At 39.0% G+C, this 25,142-nt stretch overlaps 1 protein-coding gene across 3 annotated transcripts in view; it reads right to left on the reverse strand.

Moving 5' to 3' along the window:
* LOC145664706 (uncharacterized) overlaps positions 1-25,142 on the reverse strand; it is a 118,625-nt gene that overhangs the window by 17,910 nt on the left and 75,573 nt on the right. For all 3 annotated transcript variants that reach the window (XR_014127509.1, XM_081731572.1, XM_081731573.1), the window contains exon 2: positions 7,754-7,864. Coding sequence is in view for 2 of the 3 variants with exons in the window: in XM_081731572.1 (XP_081587698.1) it covers positions 7,754-7,864 (111 nt within the window). In the remaining variant the exon portion in view is untranslated. The remainder of the gene's footprint in view (positions 1-7,753; positions 7,865-25,142) is intronic.

Genomic DNA, 25,142 nt, shown 5'->3' on the forward strand with positions numbered 1-25,142 from the left:
TTCAGTTCAATATTCGAAGCATAACTTTTGCTGTATGTGATATGAGACTAATAGTTCTATAGACCCCATATCTCTCTGGGTTCGATTTTGTAGTCAACGATATCATGATCATCTTCAGGAAATCCTTTAGCTACTCTTTTGTTTCATATATTTTATTGTAGAGTCGGAACAATTTCCTTCTTGACTTTGTCTCCCATATTCTTAATGAATGTGATTGGTACATTATCTATTCCAGTTGTCTTTCCATTCCATCATCCTAAGACTTCACTCCTCTCGCTGACTATCTTCCTATTCTTATCTTCTTCTTCTATCGTAATACCTTCTTGTTTCTTCTGTAGTCCCAGTCCAGTTTCACTTCCTTGAACATTTCCTCATATTTCTAATTCTTCTATATCCTTACATTTTCTTTTGCAAAACTCTTCCCTTGCTCTGTCTGTTTCTTAACTTCCTGTACATCTTTCTGCCATCTTCTGTATTGACCTTTCCACGCCCTTCTTTCTTTCATTTTCTGCAACAGCTGTTCAGCATTCTGTGACTTCTTAGCCGTTTTGCGTTTGCGGTAACGTAGTGCTTCTTCTGCAGCTTGTTGTATGCAAAGTTTACTATGCTTCCACCGTCTGTTACTACCTGCACGTATCGTTTCCTCGTTTGGGTACTTTTTTTTTTTTTTCGAAGTTTTCTATGAAAAGATTTATCATTTCCTCGTTTCTCCACTTTTCAGTATTCAACATCTTGTCTACTTTTCTTTTGGCTACATTTTCTAGCTGAATATCCATTTCGGCCACCACAAGGTTATGATCAGGAAAATGTCGGCTCCGGGAAGGCTCTTCGCGTTCTTCAAACTATTCCGATACCTGTCTTGAATCAAGTCGTTTATTGTGGATTTCCATGTATATCTTCTTCTCTCTTGTGCTGATTGAACTAAGTGTTTATTAGTGTGATGAAAATAATAGCACATAATCATAACAATTGGAATTAAAGTAAAATCACTGTTTTTGCAGCTCATAAGGAGTCCTTGAAAGAGTTTTCAGTTCTATACTTTATTAAAATTTATGTCAAGCATTTTTTTCTTTTTTAATAATACACTATACTTACTTTTATTAATAAAAATTTTTGCTACTGTTTGGCAAAAGTAAACATAAACTTTTAAAAGATACTTGAAACAATTAAGTTCAAGATGTCATTAGCGCATACCGAATATACGTAATACGATCTACATGGAATGTGAGACTAAGGTTGACTTAGTAGGTAATATTTGGCTACATCATCTGTAACTTTTTTATTTTATTTTATTTTTTAATATTTTTAACTCTTCTATAGGCTGGAATCATTTTATAACTTTCCACAGTAGTATTTATTAAACAATATACCGTGACACGGGATTTCTTTGCACATCAGGAATAATTTTCCACAAAATATGTAAAGTACAGTAAAACCATGAACTGTAAAGGGAAAGTTTCAACTGCCACCGTAAGATAGAACATCTAACTGTATTTTGGTTATAATGTTGTTGGTTAACATCAGTTCTACTTACCCAGATTGTTTGTTGTTGTAGAGGTATGCAAAGCAGTCACTGTAAAGGCCGACAAAATTTATAAGATTATACCTACAAGAATTTCCGTCAAAGTTAAGTCAGTTTCGTAGAATACTATTGTGTATAATGGAACTTTCAAGCAATAGTTGAAATTGAAGTGTGAAACGTTTTAAAGTCATAAAAAAAATAATAAAACTAGCAGAAGGCAGTTTCAGCCTCTAATCGGGGTTACTTTGCACCGGTCCAAAGTAACCCCTTAGATAGAAAACTACTACTGCTGATATCTCCTGCCTTCAAATTTTACGTAAATACCCTATTTAGGTAGATGCCGGAATGGATTTCCTGTTGGAAAATAAATTACGAACAGTGGCGGATCTAGAAAAATAGTTTGAGAGGGGTTTCACTCAGAAAAGCTTAGCTTTTTTTAGTAATCACTAGACTTTGGGAGGGGGGGATTGAAGGTTATACGCGTAGGAATGACTAATATTAGATTTTTAAAAAAGGAAAGAAATCATGCAATTTGGGTGGGCTTCAGCCTGAAAACCCCAAACCCCGTTAATATTCCTTGTTTGGGATGGAATATTAACTCTTAATGTTTGGGATGATATTCTTGGACATAAAGAGCAACCAAAGCATTTTCTTCTGTTCATGAGTTGGCTTTTTTGTAGGACATATGCTAAAATATCAGAATGTGATTCCTGTGCTGGTACCAGAAAGTACATAATTTTCTTTACAAATATCGATAATTCATAGTAAGTACTGATACCAGTACCATCATTCTAATATCAATATTTATAGATTGCATGCAGTTTTGTGTAGGAAGTGAAATGTATAAATACTGAAGGGAAAACATTACACGGAAACATTATGTTCGTATTGTGAACATATTTTTTTGTATGTGGTGCAAAGTATCCTTACCTATGGGGTTACTTTGCACCAACGTTTATATTTCAATAACTATGGTCATACTGAATGTTTACTAATGCACTTGCACGAATGTTTTCCTTATATATAGAGGATCACTACGAAAGTTTTGAGATACGCATTGTGTGGCACAGTATTTGAATTCCAACAATTGCGTTCGGTAGTGGTATCCAAAGCGAAGAAGCGAAGCAAGTTTCAACTAGACTCGTTTATCGGCGTGACCGTATCGCCTTCACTTGTTTGTTGATGTGAGCAGTATTCGGCTGTCTAGAATGGAGCTCGAAAGGAAACATTTTCGGGCAATGATCCTTTACGATTTCAAAAGTGGTTTGAACGAGACACAAAGCCTTGACCGTTTGCAGGGGTCATTTGAGGACCTTCTTCCTTCCCGTGCTACAATTTTTCGGTATTTTGGTGAATTCAGAAGAGGCTGGACATCGCTTAAAGACGAAAAGAGAGCTGAACGTCCGACAACAACTGTGTCAGATGAAAACATTGCCGCTGTGGAACAAATGATTCGAGAAAATCCTCGAACAACTTTCAAAGACATTGAATGTACAGTGAACATTGGATCGCCAGTAGTAACAAAAATTCTTCACGATCATCTTCGGCTCAGGAAGGTTTCATCTCGTTGGGTGCCTCACACTTTGATTGAACAGCAGAAGCGCATGCGTGTGGAATGGTATGAAGAAATGCTTCCAAGATTTGATGGAGGCAATTCTCGACGCGTCTCTGACATTGTTACTGGTGATGAGACTTGGATCTATCAATTTGACACTGAAAATAAACGCCAGTCTACAGTTTGAATCTTTCCAGACGAAAATCCACCCACGAAAGTGAAGCGACCGCGAAGTGTGAGGAAGAAGATGATCTCAACTTTCTTCTCCAAATCTGGCCATGTTGCAACTGTTCCACTTGAAGAACAAAGGACTGTTACTGCTCAGTGGTACACCACTGTTTGCGTAACAAAAGTGTTCCAGAAGCTTCGGGAACGGCGTCCAAGAACTGGATTGCGTGGGATCCTGCTTCATCATGACAACGCGTCCGCACACACAGCCAACATCACAATTAAGTTTTTAGAATCTACGGAGGTCAAACATGACTCATCCGCCGTATAGCCATGACCTGGCCCCGTGTGATTTTTTTCTGTTCCCCAGAATCAAAGATCGCATGCGTGGGAAGAGATTTTGCAGTCCTGAAGAAGCTGTAGTGGCTTACGAGAGTGAACTTTCAACACTTGAAGAAAAACACTGCTTCCAAAAGTGGTTTTCGAGGATGCAAAAGTGTGTACAGTGTAATGGTAAATACTTTGAGAAAATGTTAGTGTTAAATTGATTTTAAGTATGTAAGTTATTTCACATCTCAAAACTTTCGTAGTGACCCTCGTATATAGGCCCAATAGCTATTATATGTTTAAAATACAGTGTTCTAAATCATTACGTTTGTAAGTTACATGCGATTTTCTTTTAAATTCCTTAAATGTGGTGCAAAATAATCCCGTCTTACGGTAGGGGATAGAAGGGACGTCTTCATTTAGATTTTAAACTGTTCTTTCACTTTCCTTCACTCCTTTGATATTTTTTTTTTTTTTGGGGGGGGGAGAGTCTTATTTTCAATATAAGTGATATTAATAGTACACTCCCATTAAGTGGAGTTCCTAAATCAGGATTTTATATGAGTTTTGATACAGCGTTGCTCTTCGTATGTTACGTTTTCTGTGCGACGCCTCTATATACACTTTTAATGGCCCAAATTCGATTTGGTATTATTATTTTAAAATAATTTAAAAGAAAATACTCACTTCCATTTAAATCATCATAATAAATATTAAATTATAATAATGTTTATAATATTATTAATTCTATTTTTAATAATAATTATATTAAATTTAAAATGGCTATATTGAAATAAAATCGTAGAATAGAATTGGAATTTGAAAACCATATAAACAAAGCATTTTCATGACAAGAAAGACCATGTATTTTTTATTTTACCTGTAAAAGACAATCACCGTGTACCCACGTTGATATGTAATATTTTAATGTTTTCTTGTGAAAAATTATTTCCCATAGTTTGTTGGTCTTCTTTCCATACAGTTTGCAAACCTCTGCACAAAATCATCATTACAATATAATTTATATTCTCATAACTAGTCCAAAACCACTATTACAACATAGTTTATATCCCCATAACTATTTTTTCTTAATATTTGCCTAACTTGTAAGCTATGTGGCATCGTAAGCAGGGGTATGAGTGAAGGGGAACGCGAGGGGACGTCGTCCCCCACTTCCTACCAATTATCTATGGCATCCCTCCACTTACTAAAAAACTACAATAGGCAAAGATAGACACGGTGGATGATGTAGCGTCATGCATCCCCTTACCTTTTCAGATCCATTTTTATCCCTGATCCTAAGTTAATGTGTCATTTGTATATCGGAAATGAAGTCGAATCGATCCATGGTGCATATAAAGGTCTTTGTTTAGAATAACCTTCTAGAACTACTAGTGAAAATTCGTCATTAATTCGTGACGAAATAGACGTATGTCAAGGACAAGAGAATTTTACTTTTTTTTTTTTTTGGCTACTTACGTAAAATCGCTATGCAAAAAATACAGCAAACATATTAGCTTTTCTGCTTACTGCTATGGCATGTCACGCAAGTCTGCTAAGTACTTGGTGCAAACCAGCACAAAATATGTGACGGATCATGGTGGATATATTGCAATCTTGTGAAAAGTCTAGATGTCTACTTTTGGTTTATCGCCCTTTTTGTTCCATTTAATTTATTTATATTGGCCTTTAAATAAAACTAAAAAGAGCCATATCTGTTTTCTTAAGAATTTTTATAGTTTCAAGGCTATAAAATAACGTGCTTTTATGTGTGTTTTAAGCTATATAGCTGTTCTTACTTCGTGCTAAATAAGAATTATGAAGAATCACACACATACACACACACACACAAATTCTTCGCATGAGTATTTAGTTTCATGTTTTATGTCCTGCATGTTATTATTTATGAAAATAATCACATGATGAGGGACGCCCGCAGGATTTTTCCGGGGGTGGGCAAAGACTGACCCACAAGTGCAGACGCCAATACACACATACCTTGATGCATGCATGCACATATGGGTAAAACAATAATTATTTACACAATGCATAACTTTGTTATGTACAGTAAATATCTATATTATTGTACTCTAGTATTTAATATCATCATCATCATTGGTATTCTGCCACTATTGGCAGGTCAGTTCCCGCGACTGAGAAGTATCTATGCTCCATGGTCTTCTGCTAGCCTTTTCGTTTTCAAGTACGATATTTTTGTTTTGATATCGTCCATTAATTGTAGTATCCTTTGTTCTCTCACTCTCTTTCCTGCACTATACCCTCTAGCATGTTCCTCATGATACAGTCCCTTCTTAGCCAATGTCCCAACAAGTTTCTCTTCCTCTTCTTAATAATGTCTAAAATTGATCTTTTTTCGCCCACCATTTCTAACATCTTCACATTCGTTTTCAGCTTGACCCTTCAGCTACTTCTCTCAATTCTTCTCCACACCCACGCGTAATGTCCATGTTTCTGACTCATACAGCACAATAGTGGACACGAAGCATTTTATGAGTCTTTTTCTCAACTCTTTATTCAAGGTCCCACAAAATAGACTTTTCTTCCTCCTAAAGGCTTGTTTCGCCATTCCTATTCTTGCTTTTATTTCGCGTTTACACTTCATATCATCACTAATAATACTACCCAGCTATCGAAAACTAGACACCTGTTCTGCTTTCTCTCTTCCTACTTTTATATTTGACACCGACCGCTTTGTTCCAATCATCATGGCTTTTATCTTTCTAACATTTATTTTCATGCCGTATTCTTCACAAACCTTTCTCAAGTTCTCTAACATTGATGTTCTCTTCAGATTCCGCAACAATCGCCATATCATTAGTGCAAATCGTATACATCTAATCATTCTACCTTCTACTAAAATGCCGTCTTGTTTTGTAAGCTCTTTTTTACTATCTCTTGGGGCCGCGGTGGCTCAGTGGAAGAGCGTTCACCTCTGGTGCTAGGGGTCCCGGGTTCGATCCCAGCCCCCGCCAAGTGAACTTTGTGGTGGACAAACACCGTGTGCGTGGGTTTTCTCGGGGTTCTCCCGTTTCCTCCCACTTTCTTCATTCCACCATTTCATTCATTACTCATCATCACCATCTCCTTTAGCCTAACCGGCATAACCGTGGGACGTAAAACTCAAAGATTTCATTTCATTTTTTTTTTTTTTTTTTTTTTACTATCTCTTCTAGATAGATATTAAACAATGTTGGCGAGAGACTGCATTCCTTTCGAACTCTCCTTCTAATTGCACTCAATTTTGTCGTTTTGTCCCCTATTCTAACACTTACTGGTTGGTTCATATAAATATATTTAATACTATATTTGGTGCACGTTCTCATGGGTTCGATTCTCAACACCGTGTGCGTGGGTTTCCTCTGAGTTCTCCCGTTTCCTCCCACTTTCTTCATTCCATCATTTCATTCATTACTCATCATCACCGTCTCGTTTAGCCTAAGCGGCATAAGCATATTTCATTTCATTTTTCGATTCTCAGCAGACAACATTGGATGTATTAAAATAATCGGATTCCATCTTTAAAACTATCGATCCTATCTCATATAGCTTCGATGCTGGAAAAGGATTCTAAACTTCAATTAATGACAACAAGAATTAAATAGGGTCTTCTATAGTGCATGAGTAACCGAACTAAACACAACAACATACTAAGCAAGGCTAATACACAAACACGTAACAATTTGATCACACTAGCTTTGTCTTTATGAGACTTCTATTCCTTCTTTTATTTGATGAAGACATAGTAAGTGTGTTGAAACTGTTGCGTGTTTGTGTTTTATATATTTTTATCACATAACCTTGCTCAATGCATTATGTTAGTTTGGCAATATGAAAAAAAAAGGCCTGATACAATAATTATAAGTAACCAAATCTGATATTTTGACATATATTTTGAAGAACTGAGTCCCCTTCGAAAGAACGAAAATCCAGGGATGTATGCAAATCCCCATCCCTCTTACGAACAACCATACCCAGAAGCTACTGCCACATTAAAAGAGAGAGAGAAAGAAAATTATTAAGTTAGTGTACCAAACAGTGACATCACATCCGAAATTTATCTTAGCAGGGTTTCGTGTTTCATTTGCCGGTTACGTAGATATATTAAAGACTTGACATGATAAGGCGATGAAATTATGAGGCATATTTTGTTTGCTACTTACTATGTTGCCAGTCTGTTTTCCCTTCTTCTGTTCGTATTAGATCGGGAGACAAATAATTTATACATTTAGATTGCGTAAAACCCATTTCCTTCAGTTTCATTCGATATTCATCTGAAAAAGAAAGAAAACAAAATAATGAAATTATAAATTACATTAATTTAATTAAAAAGAACATAAAACTTCATGTTTTTGCCGTACATTTCGTTTTCCTTTTTTAAAAAAAAGTCAGTAATAAGCATAGTATATGGAAAAAGTATAATACATGACGATTGATGTGACCTAAATTCTCATGATGGTAGGCCTTGTTGAGCTTAGTAGGCATATGAAATATTATGGTATAGGCCAGTGCTATTCAACCAGGGGTGCGCGTACCCCTAGGGGTACGCGCAGATGTTTCAGGGTGTGCTTAATCCTAAAGTAAACATATTTCCAATATTTATTGAGGTACAATAGATGGGATTTTTTCTTTCCAATTGTTTCTCTACTTTAACATCAATGAAATTGAAGCACAGAGATTGCTTGAATCCAGAATCAGCTCTGATTCTCGCACTTTCGAGGATTCGCTCAAGAATCGAGGAATTGGCGTCCCGGACACAAGCCCAGTATCTCATTAACAGGTTAGTCCTAAGGTTACTTTTAATTTTTGATTTTTTAACATTGTTCTCAGTGTGCGAATTATCAGGGAGGATGAGGAGAATATTCTCCTCAGTAGGACTGGATGTTTGCCATATGTTTTGAAATTTCCCATGTTAATTTTTTCGGATGTGCACTTTATCCCCCTATAAATAATCTTTTGATTGGCACACTGATTGTCCTTTTGTTGGGTCTCTGTTTGTCCCCCTTTCTAATCAACAGAACATGTGTATTAAGTTTAATAAGTTAATTTAGATTTCATTTCTTCTAAACAGCTTCAGGGGTACACAATTAAATGGCGAACTGTGTCTAGGGGTACGCGAGAAAAGAAGGTTGAATACCACTGGTATAGGCCAACAGATCTTTGGGGTTTTCACGTCGTCAAATTTGGAACGAAATTCTCTAATAGCTATTTAAAGCATATATATATATATATATATATATATATATATATATATATATAGAACAATTTTATAAACGTTAATCTGAGGCAGGCAATTTTTGTTAGGGTTCCAAAGTTTGGGGGAGATCCAGTACTACAAAAACATCTATGTATATTGAACCGGTGTTATTCTGCACCTGAAAAGACGGTAAATAATTAATAAACACCGCCATGTATGGGCTATTCTCAGAAATAATGATAGAATTAGATTGCTTTTATAAGAAAGAAAAGAAAAAATAGAGAGAACAGATGAAATATGAAATTAAGTATTTAAGCTACATCGATCATTTCTCTGCTAAATCATGTATAGTTATATTAAAAACGTGTACTGTACGAATATATGTCGAATTACGACGTTTCGGTGAGATGGCCCGAACCCGGTGGACCCCCACGTGGGTGCGCCCCTGATCTAAGACATAAGAAATAAGGCTGCCTTCACACTGGGATCTTGTGAGCCGCTCGTGTGAATCTGTAGTGTGAAGGCATTGAATACTCCTGAGCCGGTCAAAAGATCATCCATGCTGGAGCCAGAAGCTGCAGCTTTAATCTGGGCGATAAATTGTAAGAAACAAAGGAAAATAAAATGTATAACTATGTGGATTCATCCTATAAATCAATCAAAACTGGAAGAATGTTCATTTTACAGTGTTTCCGAAACTGAGAAAATAATTTATTTCAATTACTTCAGTATGTCTATATCTTCGTTTGACGAACTGTATAATAGTATAAAGTGTGTATTTCATCACTTATCAGAGTAACGCCAAAATGAGAAAATTTTCAACAACAAATTTTGTACACTTTTCTCCATTCCAACTGAGTTCACGCACACATGTGAAGAGCTCTCATAAAACTGTGTTTTATTTTCTTCCCTGCCAGCAGCCCGCTCGAGCCAGCTACTCACATGGGATTTATAGGATGAACTATGTGGATTCATCCTATAAATCAATCAAGACTGGAAGAATGTTCATTTTACAGTCTGTTTCCTAAACTGAGAGAAGATAAAAATTTTTCATTTACTTCAGTATGTCTATATCTTCGTTTGACGAACTGTATAATAGTATAAAGTGTGCATTTCATCATTTATCAGAGTAACACCAATATGAGAAAATTTTCAACATCAAATATTTGTACACCTTTTTCCATTCCAACTGAGTTCACGCTGACATGTGAAGAGCTCTCATAAAACTGTTTTATTTTCTTCCCTACCAGCAGCCCACTCGAGCCAGCTACTGGCGGGGGGCTCATAAAACCTCAGAGCCGCAGCTCACTTGAATCAAAGCGCATGTGTGAAGGTGTACATTTAGGACAATGTAAAGCTAGCAGCTGCAGCTCACGCGAGCAGCTCAAAGGATCCTAGTGTGAAGGCTACCTAAGTAATGAGATGGTTGATTGGTTATATTGTATATATTGTCTACTTATTGTTGGAGATAAACGTGTGATTATAAACATTATAGGCGAAAAACGCGACAGCTATACATAGAGCCTGAACCCGTTGTCAGGGAAAGTATGTTTGTTGTTTATTAGTAGTGTGTTCTGTAAAACAAAAAAAAACAAAACAAAAAAAAAAAAAGATTGAGGCCAAGGATCCTGAATTGTCAAGTCTGGTGTGGATGATTCTGTGTAACGTGGGTTCCTGTCACCATGGCATTGCGCGTCCTCAGGTTGCGGATCGAGGAGAAGGCCTCTAGATATAGAGGTTAGCTGCGAATATACTGAATAAGCAGTCGCGGACAGACGACTAGGAGTGGTCCTCCAGCTTGGGGGTTTGGGTAAGGCTAACAACCTCATCCTGTATAAAAAGACACTTGTTCAGAAACATTCACAAAAACCTCGGACAAGGACTGATAACTTGGCACGACCTCAGCAAAAGAAAATGGACATGAGATTTGGAACATGGAATATTAGAAGTCTTTATAGGGCAGGCGCGTTAAAATTCGTAACGAGTGAGTTAGAGAAATACAGGATGTACCTAGTAGAAATTCAGGAAGTTAGGTGGGAAGGAAATGGATCTGTGAATTCCGGAAATTTTACGCTCTTTTACGGGGAAGGAAATAAAAATCACTAACAGGGAATTAGGAACAGGGTTTTTCGTTCACAAACGAATATTACCAGCAATTAAGCGAGTTGAATTTGTTACTGACAGACTTTCTTTTATTACTCTTAAGGGACGGTGGTGTGATATTATTGTTTTAAATGTACATGTCCCAACTGAAGATAAGGATGATGATATAAAAGACATTTTTTACGAAGAAGTGGAACGGATATTTTACCAACTCCCGCGATACCATATGAAAATTCTATTGGGGAATTTCAATGCGAAGGTAGGGCGAGAGGATATTTTCAAACGGATTATAGGGACGAAAGTCTGCCTAAAGAAAGTAATGACAACGGTGTTAGACTCGTGAACTTTGCAACATCCAAAAACCTAATCGTGAAGAGTACAAAATTCCCACATCGCGACGTTCATAAATACACTTGGGCATCACCAGACGTAAAAGACACATAATCGAATTGATCACGTTTTAGTCGATAGAAGAAGGCAATCTAGCATAATTAATGCCCGGTTGTTTAGAGGGGATGATTGTCACACTGATCATTACCTGGTAGCAGCGATAATAAGAGAGAAATTATATTATATTGAATAAAGGAAATATTCAATGTCCGAAAACGGAGAGATTTAATTTAAAGAAATTAGAACAGAGCCAGGTAAGAGAGGAATACCAGATTGAAGTTTCGAATAGATTCTCAGTTTTACGAGAGTCGCAGTGCACTAGTGTTGAGGATACTTGGATTGAAATTAGAGGTAGCATTAAAATTTCAACAAAAGAAAAATTGGGACACGCGGAAATACGTAGGAACAAACCATGGTTCAACCAGGAATGCATTAAACTAGCAGAGAAGAGAAAACAGGCAGAATTACGTTGGCTACAAAATCCGAATGAAATGGCTACACAAAATTTCGCAGACATCAGGCAGAAAACTTCCAAAACTTTTAGAACAAAGAAATATGATTTTTTGAAAGCTAAAATTAAGGAACTTGAAGATAATAGTAAAAATAAAAACATTCGGGACATGTACAAGGGGATCAACGAATTTAAGAAAGGCTATCAACCTCGTGCTAATATATTAAAGAAAGCTGACGGAACAGTTCTCACTGATACGGATAGTATCTTAAATAGATGGAAAGATTTATTTGATGATTTGCTGAACACGCAGCCAAAAACTAACGTGAGTGGAGAAAAGAAGATACACACCGCAGAACCTTATATTCCAGAACTCAACCGAAAGACGAAACTCCGGCTGAGTTAATTTTAGCTGGAGGCGAAAAATTGTGGAACAAGATACACAAATCCATTCTCCTTATCTGAAACAAGGAAGAATTACCACAAGAGTGGAAAGAATTAATCATTGTTCCAATTCACAAAAAGGCGACAAAACTGACTGTAATAATTATCGAGGCATTTCTCTTCTGTCAACATCCTATAAAATTCTTTCAAACATTCTATTAGCAAGATTGACCCCATACGCAGATGAAATTATTGGAGATTATCAGTGCAGATTTAGACGGAATCGATCAACTATCGACCAAATATTTACCATTCGCCAAATACTCGAAAAGAAGTGGGGATACAATAACCCGGTACATCAACTATTTATTGATTTTAGAAAGGCCTACGTCTCGGTTAGGAAACATTATACAACATTCTTACAGAACTTGGAATACCGAGAAAGCTAATTAGATTAATTAAGATATGTTTAAATGAATCCCAAAGTAAAGTCCGGGTAGGAAAATTTTTGTCCACGAGCTTTCACGTCGAAAATGGCCTGAAACAAGGAGATGCGTTGTCGTCATTATTATTCAACTTTGTTCCGGAATACGCTATAAAGAAAATCAAAGATAGCAACCAGGGCCTAGAGTTGAATGGTATTCACCAGATTACGGCATATGCTGATGATGTAAATTTAATAGGGGATGATAGGAGAACAATAGAAAGAAATGCAGAGATCTTATTAAACGCTTGCAGGGACATGGGTTTAGAAGTAAATGTAGAAAAAACTAAATACATGGATGTTCGTCGGGACCGTAATACGACAAATTATGGATGCATTAAAATATTAAATAATACTTTTGATGAAGTGGATAGTTTCAAATATCTAGGATCAACATTAACAGAGGAAAATCATATTCACGAAGAAATTAAATGTCGATTAAAAGCAGGAAATCCGTGTTACTATTCGGTTCAAAATCTCTTGTCGTCGCGAAGTCTGTCGAGGAATTTGAAGCTTAAAATATATAAAACGATAATCATGTCTGTTATTCTGTATGGTTGCGAAACATGGTCGCTAACTCTGAGGGAAGAACATAGACTGAAAGTATTTGAGAACAAGATCTTGAGACGAATATTCGGACCCAAGAGGAACGGGAATGGGGAAAACTTCATAACGAGGAATTCCATAATTTATACCGTTTACCAAATATTGTTAGGGTCATCAAGTCTAGGAGGCTCAGGTGGCCAGGTTATGTGGCCAGAATGGAAAAAAGTAGGTACACTTGCAAAGTCTTAACTGGAAGTCGAATCGGAAAACGACGACTAGGAAGACCTAGGCGCAGATGAGAGGAACATATTAAGATAGATCTTGCAGAAATAGGAATACAAAGTAGAAACTGGATCCAATTGGCTAAGGATAGAAGTCAGTGGAGAGCTTTTGTGAAGCGGCATTGAACCTCCGGGTTCTATAGACCATAGAGTTAGATAGTTAGTTTAGTTTGGTGTTGATGATTACCAGTGTCATAATGAAATGAAATCTTTCAGCTTAACGTCCCATGGCTAAGAGGGACGGATGATTAAGGCAACTGAATGATAATGGAAAAAATGATGGAATGAGAAAGTGGGAGGAAACGAGAGTATCCCGAGAAAACCCATGGACACGATGCTGTCCATCACAAACTTATTTGACCTGGAATTGAACAAGGGTCCCCACACACCAGAGGTAAGCTTCTACCACTGAGCTACCGTGCACGACCCTAGTGTCATAATGAAAAGCTTCGTGAGGGTATACTTGAGTACCAGTATCAACGTAATAGATGGGGTACTTTTCGTTCAGCATCAATTTGTAAGCTTATATTTGTTTTTAATTTTCTCGACAACTAAGTATGAGTTTTTACATTAACATATATCATATTGTTCTACTAGTGAGATCTATCGATTTATATATGTATGATTTTTTGATCTCTTCCTTTCGGTAAACTCTAATAATATTGTAGAATTTGGTATATATGCAGGCCTGTGTCCACCGGGGGCAGGGCCCAGAGATGGAGTGGGTCAGTGGTCGGTGGGTCAAGTTTTCTGAGTGGGTCGTGGGTCAACAGCATGTGACCCACTGTGACCCACCACCCACCGTGACCCACTGCGACCCACCACCCATGACCCACTGTGACCCACTACCCACCATGACCCACTGTGACCCACCACCCACCGTGACCCACTGCGACCCACCACCCACCATGACCCACTGCGACCCACCGACTCAGTATGATCTACCGACCCACTCTGCTCACTGCATTGTTGACAGTATCTTCTGAAGACTGGTAAATTTGTCTTCGTTTTACTTTCAAGACCTTCATTTCCCTTCATTTTCCATTTGTTTCTGTCTACTTACTTGAGGTGAGTAAATCTAACCAAGTGAAAAAAGAACTTCATGTACTTTTGGATATTGATATTTGCAATTGTAATAATAGCAATAGGACTTATACTACTACTTGGCTTTCGAGACCTGTGAGTTTTTAGAGGAGCTAACTACTGAAAAAAAAATACATTTTTGAATCACTGTAATATATAAATTATTTTTAAAAAATGAATGTGACTATGTGTGCCTGATCATCATGGTCAAATTGCAAAGTCAAATGAAATTACTTTTGGTATATAGTTATTCCTTTTTTTTTTCAAACTGGGATGTTATATTGCTTTCATTACAATGCATAATGTCCTAAGGAGGTAGTGAGAATCCGAATTTTTGCAAAAAAATAAATAAATAAATAAATAAATAAATAAATAAATAAATAAAATAGTATATCGCAAGCCATTAATCTTGCGGAGCTGAAATTCAGTGTATTAACTCTTTATTGAAAATAAACATCCTAAAATTTTTTTAAAAATTCTTCTTTATGGAAGGGGGGAGGGGCACTTTCTACATATGGAAAATTGGTAGTGAGTTGGTTTGTAAAAAGGATCGAAAACGATCGATGTTATACAGTATAAGAAAAAAAAATCAAACAAAAAATATAGTGCTTGGCTTCATATATCCATTGTTTTCTACTATAATAATTGCTGAAGCTTATGTTTATTATATGGAGCGCTTACAGCACAGGGCAATCAACCCATAAAGTTGTGAGAAAAATAGGCATAAAATTTATACTGTAAGCTCAAATACACGGAAAATTTAAGTTGCACACGGAATTGCATGCATAATTATATGGAAAATTTTACACTTTTTTTTCCTTTTACGTTGGTCTACTTACCTTGATTTGGAAGTTTCAAATCTCATCCTTTTTTCCACTGAAAAGTATCGATAATTCAACAAGGAAATAATTATACTATGATAATTTAATTGAAATTCATCGTAATTTGGCACATGGCAAACAGCAATATGGTAATTGAAGGGGAAGAAGGAGGGAAATTCCCATTCACCTCTGAACACTTTCCACGAACCTCGTTCGGTGGGGTGCTGACTGCCACGGGTGCTGACTGCCACAGCCAATTATTGGTGCTGATTGGCACGACTGACGCTGATTACCAATATCAAGGTGCTGACTGCCACGATGGCGTGCTGACTGCCACGAGCCTGAGAGAAAGTTGCTAGACGTAACATTACCGGACGCCAAGAAGCATGAAAGAAACTTGATGATCCTTAGGATCGTGTTGTTCAGACCAACACCTAGCAAAGGTAAACAGGTCTCTGTATGTACACTTATGTCCAAAATTATTGTCACATGTTTATAAATATGTTGCTCTAGTAATATAATTTGATGACAAATTCGCCCGGGATTTCTTATAATGTTAGTATGTGTATAATCGGCAAAGACAAGTATGTGGTAAATTTCATGTCAAAAGAACAGTAAATAAGAACAATAAAACGAAAATAAAATTTTCTTGTCCATTTTGTTACATTTTATTTTACTCATTATGATTTTCGTATTTATAATTCTTTTCCTATGAAATTTATCACAAATATAAATTTTCTGATTATACACATAAAATAGGTATTAAAAATATTCTGCAAAATTATCAAATTATATTCTTACAAGAAGACAGTTATAGATATGCGACAATAATTTTGGACATGAGTGCACTTTCAGTTTTGTCAGGGAGCGGTGCGTACAAAACTGGTACGATTTATGTATTCTCACGTGAACTCCCTATGTCAGCATGAACTGTGTACAGCTGTGCAAATTCTTTCGAGCAGCTCTTGAAAGTTCCATCAAAAAAGCACTGCTGGCTGTACCTCACAAGGGAAGTTCAGGAGAAAGCACTGGCCTGCAGAGAAACTAAGCATGCCATTTGAAGTCCCAATTCATGCTGACTATAACAAGCTAATAAAATTCCTGTACGGTTGAGAACGGTTCGAGATATTCAACTTGGAAGTTTATATGAGAAAAGAGGATATACGCATTTATACGCGTTAAGTACAACATAATTAGTAACTAATATTGACATACGAATTGAAAGCTATCGGAAGTAACAGAAAAAAGTGTTTCGCAATAGCTAACGGATTTGTTAGATACAATTAGTTATTACATTGTTCACAATAATCATAGGTTAGAGATGAAAATTGATCACTGTTGTTCTTCTGTTTTATGAAGAAATGACGCAGGCAAAATACTCCCTTGCACCACGAACATTTTATATGTGCAATTGTGTACAGTTTCTCCCAGGCTCGTGGCAGTCAGCACACCGTCGTGGCAGTCAGCACCTTCATATTTGCAATCAGCGACAGTCGTGGCAGTCAGCACCAATAATTGGCTGTGGCAGTCAGCACCCGTGGCAATCAGCACCTATCCCCTCGTTCCCTTTCGCTTTCTAGACGGGGGAGGGAACTTGGTAATGGCATCACACCTTCATGTGTAAATTTATAAACAAATAAGAAATCATCAGTTTATCAGGCTCTAATTGATAATTTATTCACAAGATTCCCTATCGAAGGCGTGGTAGATGAAGTTTCTGTTCTCCATGAGTTGACATTGCCAACTGACATGGTCGATATGGAAAAGATGTTGTATGGTGATAGAGAGATGATACTTCTTGCTGAGTATTTCAAAACTGACCAAGAAAAATCGTTATCAGACATGTCGTTATCAGAAAAGTCTAACAAGCAGATTGTCGATAAGGAGTTGCAGAAATCGGATAGAAGTACAATCGGGAAGTATTATCAATTTCCATGACAGAGTGCGAACGGGGATTTTCCCTTATGAATTTACAGATGACTGATATTAGAAATAGACTAAGTGCTCAAACATTGTCTAACTTGTTGTTCATCAATGTTAATGGCCCACCGCTAGATAAGCTCAAAGTAGACGAGCTAGTTATTTCTTGGCTGAAGCATGGACTTCATTCCGCTGCGAATGATTTACCACAAAAAAGTGACCAACAGTAAATAAACCCGATTTCAGTTTTGTTTTAAGGTGGAAAATTACGAGTTATGGAAAATGTATACTTGTATTACTAATGGCTTATTTGTGTTATTCAACTTTGTACCTAATTTTTAATAAGTCTCTTCTTTGCTTTAAGTAAACTACTTTGAATAAATATTCATAATAATTGCAATTATGCATATTTGTAACTTAAATTTAACATGGTGTTTTAGTGATTACACAAAGTACAATTATGAGCATACTTTATGGAGATGCTCTCACAAATGATACCCGAGCACATTTATACACTATGAAAAACTGGTTTTTCAAGTCTTTTGTGAGAAAAATACTGTGAATTGAGAAACCATAACCTTTTCCATATTGTACAGGGGTATTTTCCTGCGAATAGAAGTTTCTTTTGGAATGCGTTCAGAAATTAACACTTGCAAGAATACTCTCTTAGCACAGGTATATTTTAGGCACACACTAATTTCCCCCCACCTCGAACTGTTTCAATTTCCTCACTGACAAACACTTTACCATTTTATATCGTAAAGGTCAGATCCACCGTTATTGTAACAGAGTGGTGCTTGAGCGTTTGACTAGAAATTCAAACTCCGGTTAGTGACAATTTCACAGTATTGTTTTATTACAAGTGTAAACTCTAGTCAGTACAGAAGGAGCCGTGGATCGTGTTCAGAGTTGATGACGATGGATTTTGGTGAGTCAGAGTAGATCACAGTGGATGAGAGTGGTTCATGGTGGGTGGTGGGTCAGAGTGGGTCACGGTGGGTGGTGGATCACGGTGCGTCGTGGGTCACGGTGGGTGGTGGGTCAGTGGGTCGTGGGTCAAGTTTTCATTGACCCACGCCAACTCTGGCAGGGCCTCCTAAATTTTTACTGTCCCCCTAAAATTTTCACGGTAGGTTTGCAAATGAATTATAATATGGTGATAAACTATAATATTGTTGGATCGGGCCCCCTCTACATTTTTGGGCTGTCTACGGGCCTGTATATACGGAATAATGTTTTATATCACTTGACGCGGTGGATATATTGATCCTGTATCATCAAGTGTTGTGAATGCTATTTGTTTTGGTGTGTCAATAAGGAAGACATAATGGAAGATAAATTTGTTGGTTCTTAAGTGTTTTGCTAATTAATATGTAGTTGGTTAACCCTGAGCATCCATTTTGCTTATATATGTGTAGAACATTACATTATTTGGTCTTGAACCTTTAACTTGGTACTATTTTTGCAAAGCTGATAGGAATTTCAATTTTTGGATTGATATAACACTTATAATACAAATTTGCTTTTTTCAAAAAAAAAAAAAAAAAAAAAAAACAATCAAGGATTTTTTCTGCAGTAGCGAACTTATTAATTCCAATGATTTTCGTTTTCGACTAAGGTCGTAAACATAAGAATGCGCCCATTTATTTTGGCCAGATTGGGCTACAAGTAGCGCATTGGGCGATTTTTTAATTGTCCGTGCTACGAAAATTTGAAGTTGGACGACACGCATCTTTTTGGGCTACTTTTATGGTCATTATCTGCTCTTAAGAATGCGCTACTTTCTTATTTTTATATATGAGACCACAAATTGTTACTTTTATATAATGCAATAAAAGTGTTGCTCGTTAAGTATTCTAGTCACAATGAACAATAGTTTTACAAAAACTAACACGATATTATTTCAATTTTTATTTTAATATATTATAATTTCCAAATCTGACAGCAATAGACTTTTGTTGAATTTGCGCTGTTGTACAAGGGTCACTACGAATGTTTTGAGATGTGAAATAACTTACATACTTAAAATCAATTTAACACTTACATTTTCTCAAAGTATTCACCATTACACTGTACACACTTTTGCATCCTCGAAAACCACTTTTGGAAGCAGTGTTGCCAGTCTTTTTCTTCAAGTGTTGAAAGTTCATTCTCGTAAGCCACTACAGCTTCTTCAGGACTGCAAAATCTCTTCCCACGCATGCGCTCTTTGATCCTGGGGAACAGAAAAAATCACACGGGGCCAGGTCAGGGCTATACGGCGGATAAGTCAAGTTTGACCTTCGTAGATTCTAAAAACTGAATTGTGATGTTGGCCGTGCGTGCGGACGCGTTGTCATGATGAAGCAGGATCCCACGCAATCCAGTTTTTGGACGCCGTTCCCGAAGCTTCTGGAACACTTTTGTTAGGCAAACAGTGGTGTAGCACTGAGCAGTAACAGTCCTTTGTTTTTCAAGTGGAACAGTTGCAACATGGCCAGATTTGGAGAAGAAAGTTGTGACACTCTTCTTCCCCACACTTCGCGGTCGCTTCACTTTCGTGGGTGGATTTTCGTCTGGAAAGATCCAAACTGTAGACTGGCGTTTATTTTCAGGGTCAAATTGATAGATCCAAGTCTCATCACCAGTAACAATGTCAGAGACGCGTCGAGAATTGCCTCCATCAAATCTTGGAAGCATTTCTTCATACCATTCCACACGCATGCGCTTCTGCTTCAGTCAAAGTGTGAGGCACCCAACGAGATGAAACCTTCCTGAGCGGAAGATGATCATGAAGAATTTTTGTTACTGCTGGCGATCCAATGTTCACTGTAGATTCAATGTCCTTGAAAGTTGTTCGAGGATTTTCTCGAATCATTTGTTCGTTCGTTCGTTGTTCTTGGCGGATTTTAGTTTTACAAGTAACGAGCGTGTGCTCTTGACTTGCATTTGAGTTTTCTTTCCTTGGCGTTTGTGTTACATCATCTTATCTTTTTCGGATCGCTACTGTCGCAGATCCTTCGGTTTGTTTTCCTTAGGGTGGCCGAGGCATCCTGTAGACTTGTCTTCTAGGTGCATTGGTTCCAATGGCTGCGATGCTGGGGTTGGGGTGGTTGGTGACCTGTGCCCAGAATCTGGCTGAAAGGTTCTCTCGAACTTCCTGGAGGAGAGGGAGGTCCAAATCTTCATGTAGTTGTGCAATGCTGGTTCCGAGTGCGTGCCGTGTTATGGCTCTTGCTGCCCTGTTCTGGATCACCTGTAGCTGACGTTGGTGATGACGTGCTGCGTGCTCCCAAGCAGGGTGAGCGTACAACAAGATGGGCCGTATGCAGATTTCGTAGATGTGTCTTCGGGTACTGTGGCTGAAGCTTCCGCTGAGAAGAATTGGCAGCAGTGCTCGTAGTGTTCTAGTTGCTTTGGTGGAGGTTTCTGTTAGGTGTCTTCGGAATGTTAGGCGGTCGTCCAGAATAACTCCGAGGTACTTGGCTTCTTGTGCGAGAGGTAGCAGGGTTCCAGACATCATGATGGTAAAGTTCCGGTTTGCGTATCTTCTAGTGAAGTCTACCAAGGTGGTCTTCGCTGGGTTGATTCTGATCTTCCACTTCTGTGTCCACTCTTCGAGTTTGATGATATGTCTCTGCATTGCCCTTTCTGCGTACCGTGGGTTGCGATTCTGGGCAAAGACTGCCGTGTCATCTGCGTAGGTGGCTAGTAGTGTGCCATGGTCCGTAGGAATATCTGCAGTGAAGAGTGCATACAGAAGTGGAGAGAGGCAGGACCCCTGTGGTACTCCTGCGTGGATTGGCCTGGTGTCTGTTAGGTGCCCTGAGTGGAACACCCGGAATCGGCGATCGGTCAGGTAGCTCCGGATGATCCGGATTTGATATGTGGGGAGGCCGGCTTGATGTAGTTTGTGGACCAGGCCATTGTGCCACACCCTGTCGAATGCCTTTTCGATGTCTAGAAAGAGGCCTAGGGTGTGGCCTCCTTCGTTGTACTGATGAGTTATTCTGTCGACTACCCGGACTAGCTGAAGGGTGGTGCTGTGCCCAGGCCTGAATCCGTGTTGGTGATCCGGTAAGCTGTCTCTTTCCTGCACCTGGTCCATGATTCTCCTTTGGATCACTCTTTCCACGATCTTTCCTAGGTGGGAGAGCAGACTGATCGGCCGATAGTTTTTCGCCTCTGTCCTGTGTCCTGTAGTCTTGGGTAGCATTATGATTCGAGCTTCCTTCCACACTGATGGGAAGTGTCCCGTTCTCAAGATGCCATTAGTAATTCTCGTGAGGAGTACCACAGCTTTCCTCGGTGCTTGTTTTATCGCCAGGGTTGGAATTGCGTCTGGTCCTGCTGCCTTGCGGTTGTGTAGTCGTTTGATTATTCTGGTGATTTCCCTCGGAGTAGCCAGGTCTGTCGCCGGGAGATGGTAGTCCTGCTGGATGTCCCGCAGGCTGGCCTGCACTGCTTCTTCCGTGGTGGCGTCTGGAGGGGTGTTGTTCTCCTGGAAGGTCCCCTGGAGATGGTCTGCAAACACTGATGCAATTTCTCTTGGTGAATACACTAATCCCTGCTGCCCTCGTACGGGTTGTGTACGAGGTGGGCCTGGGGGTCTTGCTATGGCGCGGAGGAGTTTCCAGAACTCCCTGGATGGGGCGTCTATGGCTTGCAGTCTTTCGTTCCACGCTGAGTACATTTGTCTCCGGAGCCGGTTTTTCACCCGTTTCACCAGTGAATTCCAGAGTACCTTGAGCTGAGGGTGCCTTGTCTTCTGCCATTGGCGCCTGATCCACCTTTTGAGGGAGATCAGGGCCGCCGTTCGGAGGTCTTCAGGTTGTTGTTGTTGCTCCTGTTGTTGAACTGTGGTTGCCAGCCGATAGGCTGATCTGATGGCCGTGGTGAGGTGTTGGACTGCATCGTCAATCTCCTCTGAAGTGCTCACTGGAAGCCGGGTGTTGATCATCTCTGCTAGCAGGCGAGTGTACTCATTCCAGTCGGTGGTGGCTTGCTTGGGTAAGCTGTTCACCGGAACATGGTGTCTAAGTGCTATAGTGAACAGCACTGGTATGTGGTCCGACTGGAGGTCATGTAGTACACCTGGGCCATCCAGTATCGCTGTGTTGGCTGACAGGGTGATGTCCAGCACATCTGGTAGTCCCCCGTTCCTTGGGAAATGGGTGGGTTCCCTTGGTGCTGCCGGGATCAGATCTATCTGCCGTAGAGCGTGGTGGAGTGCTCTGCCGTTTGCATTCGATACTCTGGAATGCCACGCCGGGTGTTTGCAGTTGAAATCGCCTGCCAGCAGAACTCTGTGTCCCAGTCTTCTTAGAGCAATGAGATCCGGAGGGTGGAGTTTGTTCCCAGGTGCCCGGTAGACAGAGACTATATGTAGTGGCCCATCTGGAGAATGCAACCTGACGCCAGTTGTTTCCAGGGACTGTAGTACAGGTAGTTGGAGACGGTCGTGTGCGATCTGCCGTTTGAGTAGAATTGCTGTGCCGCCTTTCCTTCCCTGACGGTCATCCCTGTATGTGGTGTAGTTCCTGACTCGGAGGGAGAGGTGGGGCTTCAGGTGTGTCTCCGAGAGAAGAACCACGTCGATGTTCTCTCGCTCCAGGAAGTCCTTGAACTCTTCTTTTTGTTTCTGAATGCCTTCAGCATTCCAGCAGGCCACCCGTAAGGCTCGGTGTATATGGGAGTTACTGTGCGCCATCATCAAGGAGTGTTGCAGCTACGTCCAGGAGTGTCGTCAATTTTGTTATGGGATCTTTGGCTGCGGCGATCTTCTTCAGTCCTTCCTTCAGGTTCTTCAGGAAGTTCTTGACGTTCAGCCCCGTCAGTAGGCTGAGGATCTCCTTGAGTGATGACGCCAGGCTGGGGTCCTCTGCTGTGGCGTCTTCGGATGACTGTGATTCCGTTGGCTTCTGTGCTGTCTGTCTGCTGGGCCCTGGTTTCTCGGGCGGGTCAGGCTGTGACGTGGTGGCTTGTGATGTCGCTGTGGAAGATGTTGAGGGTGTCGCTGTGGGCGTTGGCGATGGTGGTGATTCTGGGTTTTTTGGAGGTGTCTTCTGGGTTGTCTTGTCTTGACTTGGTTCTTCTTGTCGTGGGGCAGAGTTGTCTTGTTTGGGTGGTGGAGGGGTGATTTGCTGCACAGCGGCAATGTTTTCATCTGACACAGCTGTTCCCGGACGTCCAGCTCTCTCTTCATCTTTAAGCGATGTCCGGCCTCTTCTGAATTCACCAAACCACCGAAAAATTGTAGCACGGGAAGGAGCAAGGTCCCCAAATGCCCCCTGCAAACGGTCAAGGCTTTGTGTCTCGTTCAAACCACTTTTGAAATTGTAAAGGATCATTGCCCGAAAATGTTCCCTTTCGAGCTCCATTCTAGACAGCCTAACACTACTCCCATCAACAAACAAGTGAAGGCGATACGGCCACGCCGATAAGCGAGGGGAGTTGAAACTTGCTTCGCTTCTTCGCTCTGGATACCACTACCGAACGCAATTGTTGGAGTTCAAATACTGTGCCACAACAATGCGTGTCTCAAAACTTTCGTAATGACCCTCGTAGTATCACTACCGTATTGCTGTCTGTTAATGCTTAGGCCTAATAGTTGAATGGAGCTGTGTAAAAGCGAAAATGAAAATTTAATTGTGTTACTGTATTATCCATATTAATATACTGACATGTGAGTAAGTGGAGTATACAATAAAAACTTCCAAAATTCCTGGCTCCCAGATAAAGAATTTAGCAAATGAATTAAAGAAATCAGGAGTAAAAATGAAAAAGCGTACCGTAAACGTTACAAAGTGTATTTCAGAGCCCACAAAACTGACTTAAGCAAACATGGGCGGCGATTAGGGGGGGGCAAAGGGGGGCAGCTGCCCCCGCACTTTTTTGAAGTAACCAATTAATATATATAGTTTCATTTGGAAATGTAACGATTTTGTATGTGTTACTGATTAATAGGAAAAAATGCTGCCATATGATATTTGCTGTTGCGTGAATACGTATTGGTTGTCTTCCCGTGGAGAAAAGAAAGCTACAGTTTAATCGCCACAGAAAATAACCCCAAAAAATAACCTATTGGAGCACAATTTCAGCATACTTTCATTTCTTCTTACAAGGGCTCGATATGTTAGTGAGCCGCTTTGAAGCTAATCGAAAGAACATTATGCAAAAAAGTAGGGCCTATTTCACAAGTTATTCTTTAATTGCACAAAAATTGACAGTTCCTAAAATGTCTTTTCTTCTTTCTAAAGTAAGGAATATCGATTAAAAAGAGCGTGATAAGAAACAACTTCTACCTTTTCCATTGTTTTGTAGTGTAATATACGAGTGAAGTGTTGTGTTTAAGTATGTACGAGTGTATATACAAGAAAATTTAGTAAATTGAACATAATTCTAGGTTTTAAGTTTATTTTGTATAACTGAAGTGTGGATTGATTCTAAGTATTGTTGTGTTTTGATGTGTTCCAAGAAAGTGAAAACTGCACCTAATGGCAACGAACAAATTTCAAGAAGTTGCAAAAGCAAATATTTCTTTAAATGTCGTAGCATATGCTTGTAGTATTTACTGCCTTTCATTTTCTAAGAGTAATAACATACATTTAATAGCATGTGTGGAATTAAATATTAAGTTTTTCATTAATCCTCAGTTTCAATATAACTTTTGCAAAACAAGCATCATTATTCATTACTATGATTAATATTATCCTTTCTATTTATTTGTTTTGCAAATTTATTAAATAATCTGATCACACAATTTTCCAGACAGAATTTTAAGATGTTCATGAGCAAGGAATCAAATCTCTTCTTACACTTTCGTTGTTTAAGAGTACAAAGGGCTAGTACCTACTTGCGTTGCTCTTGTCAAGTTACTTAATAAAATATGAAATACGATAGAATATACGGTA

The sequence above is a fragment of the Thermobia domestica genome, chromosome 11 (assembly GCF_964235325.1).
Source record: "Thermobia domestica chromosome 11, izTheDome1.hap1.1, whole genome shotgun sequence".
Classification (NCBI taxonomy): Eukaryota; Metazoa; Arthropoda; class Insecta; order Zygentoma; family Lepismatidae; genus Thermobia; species Thermobia domestica.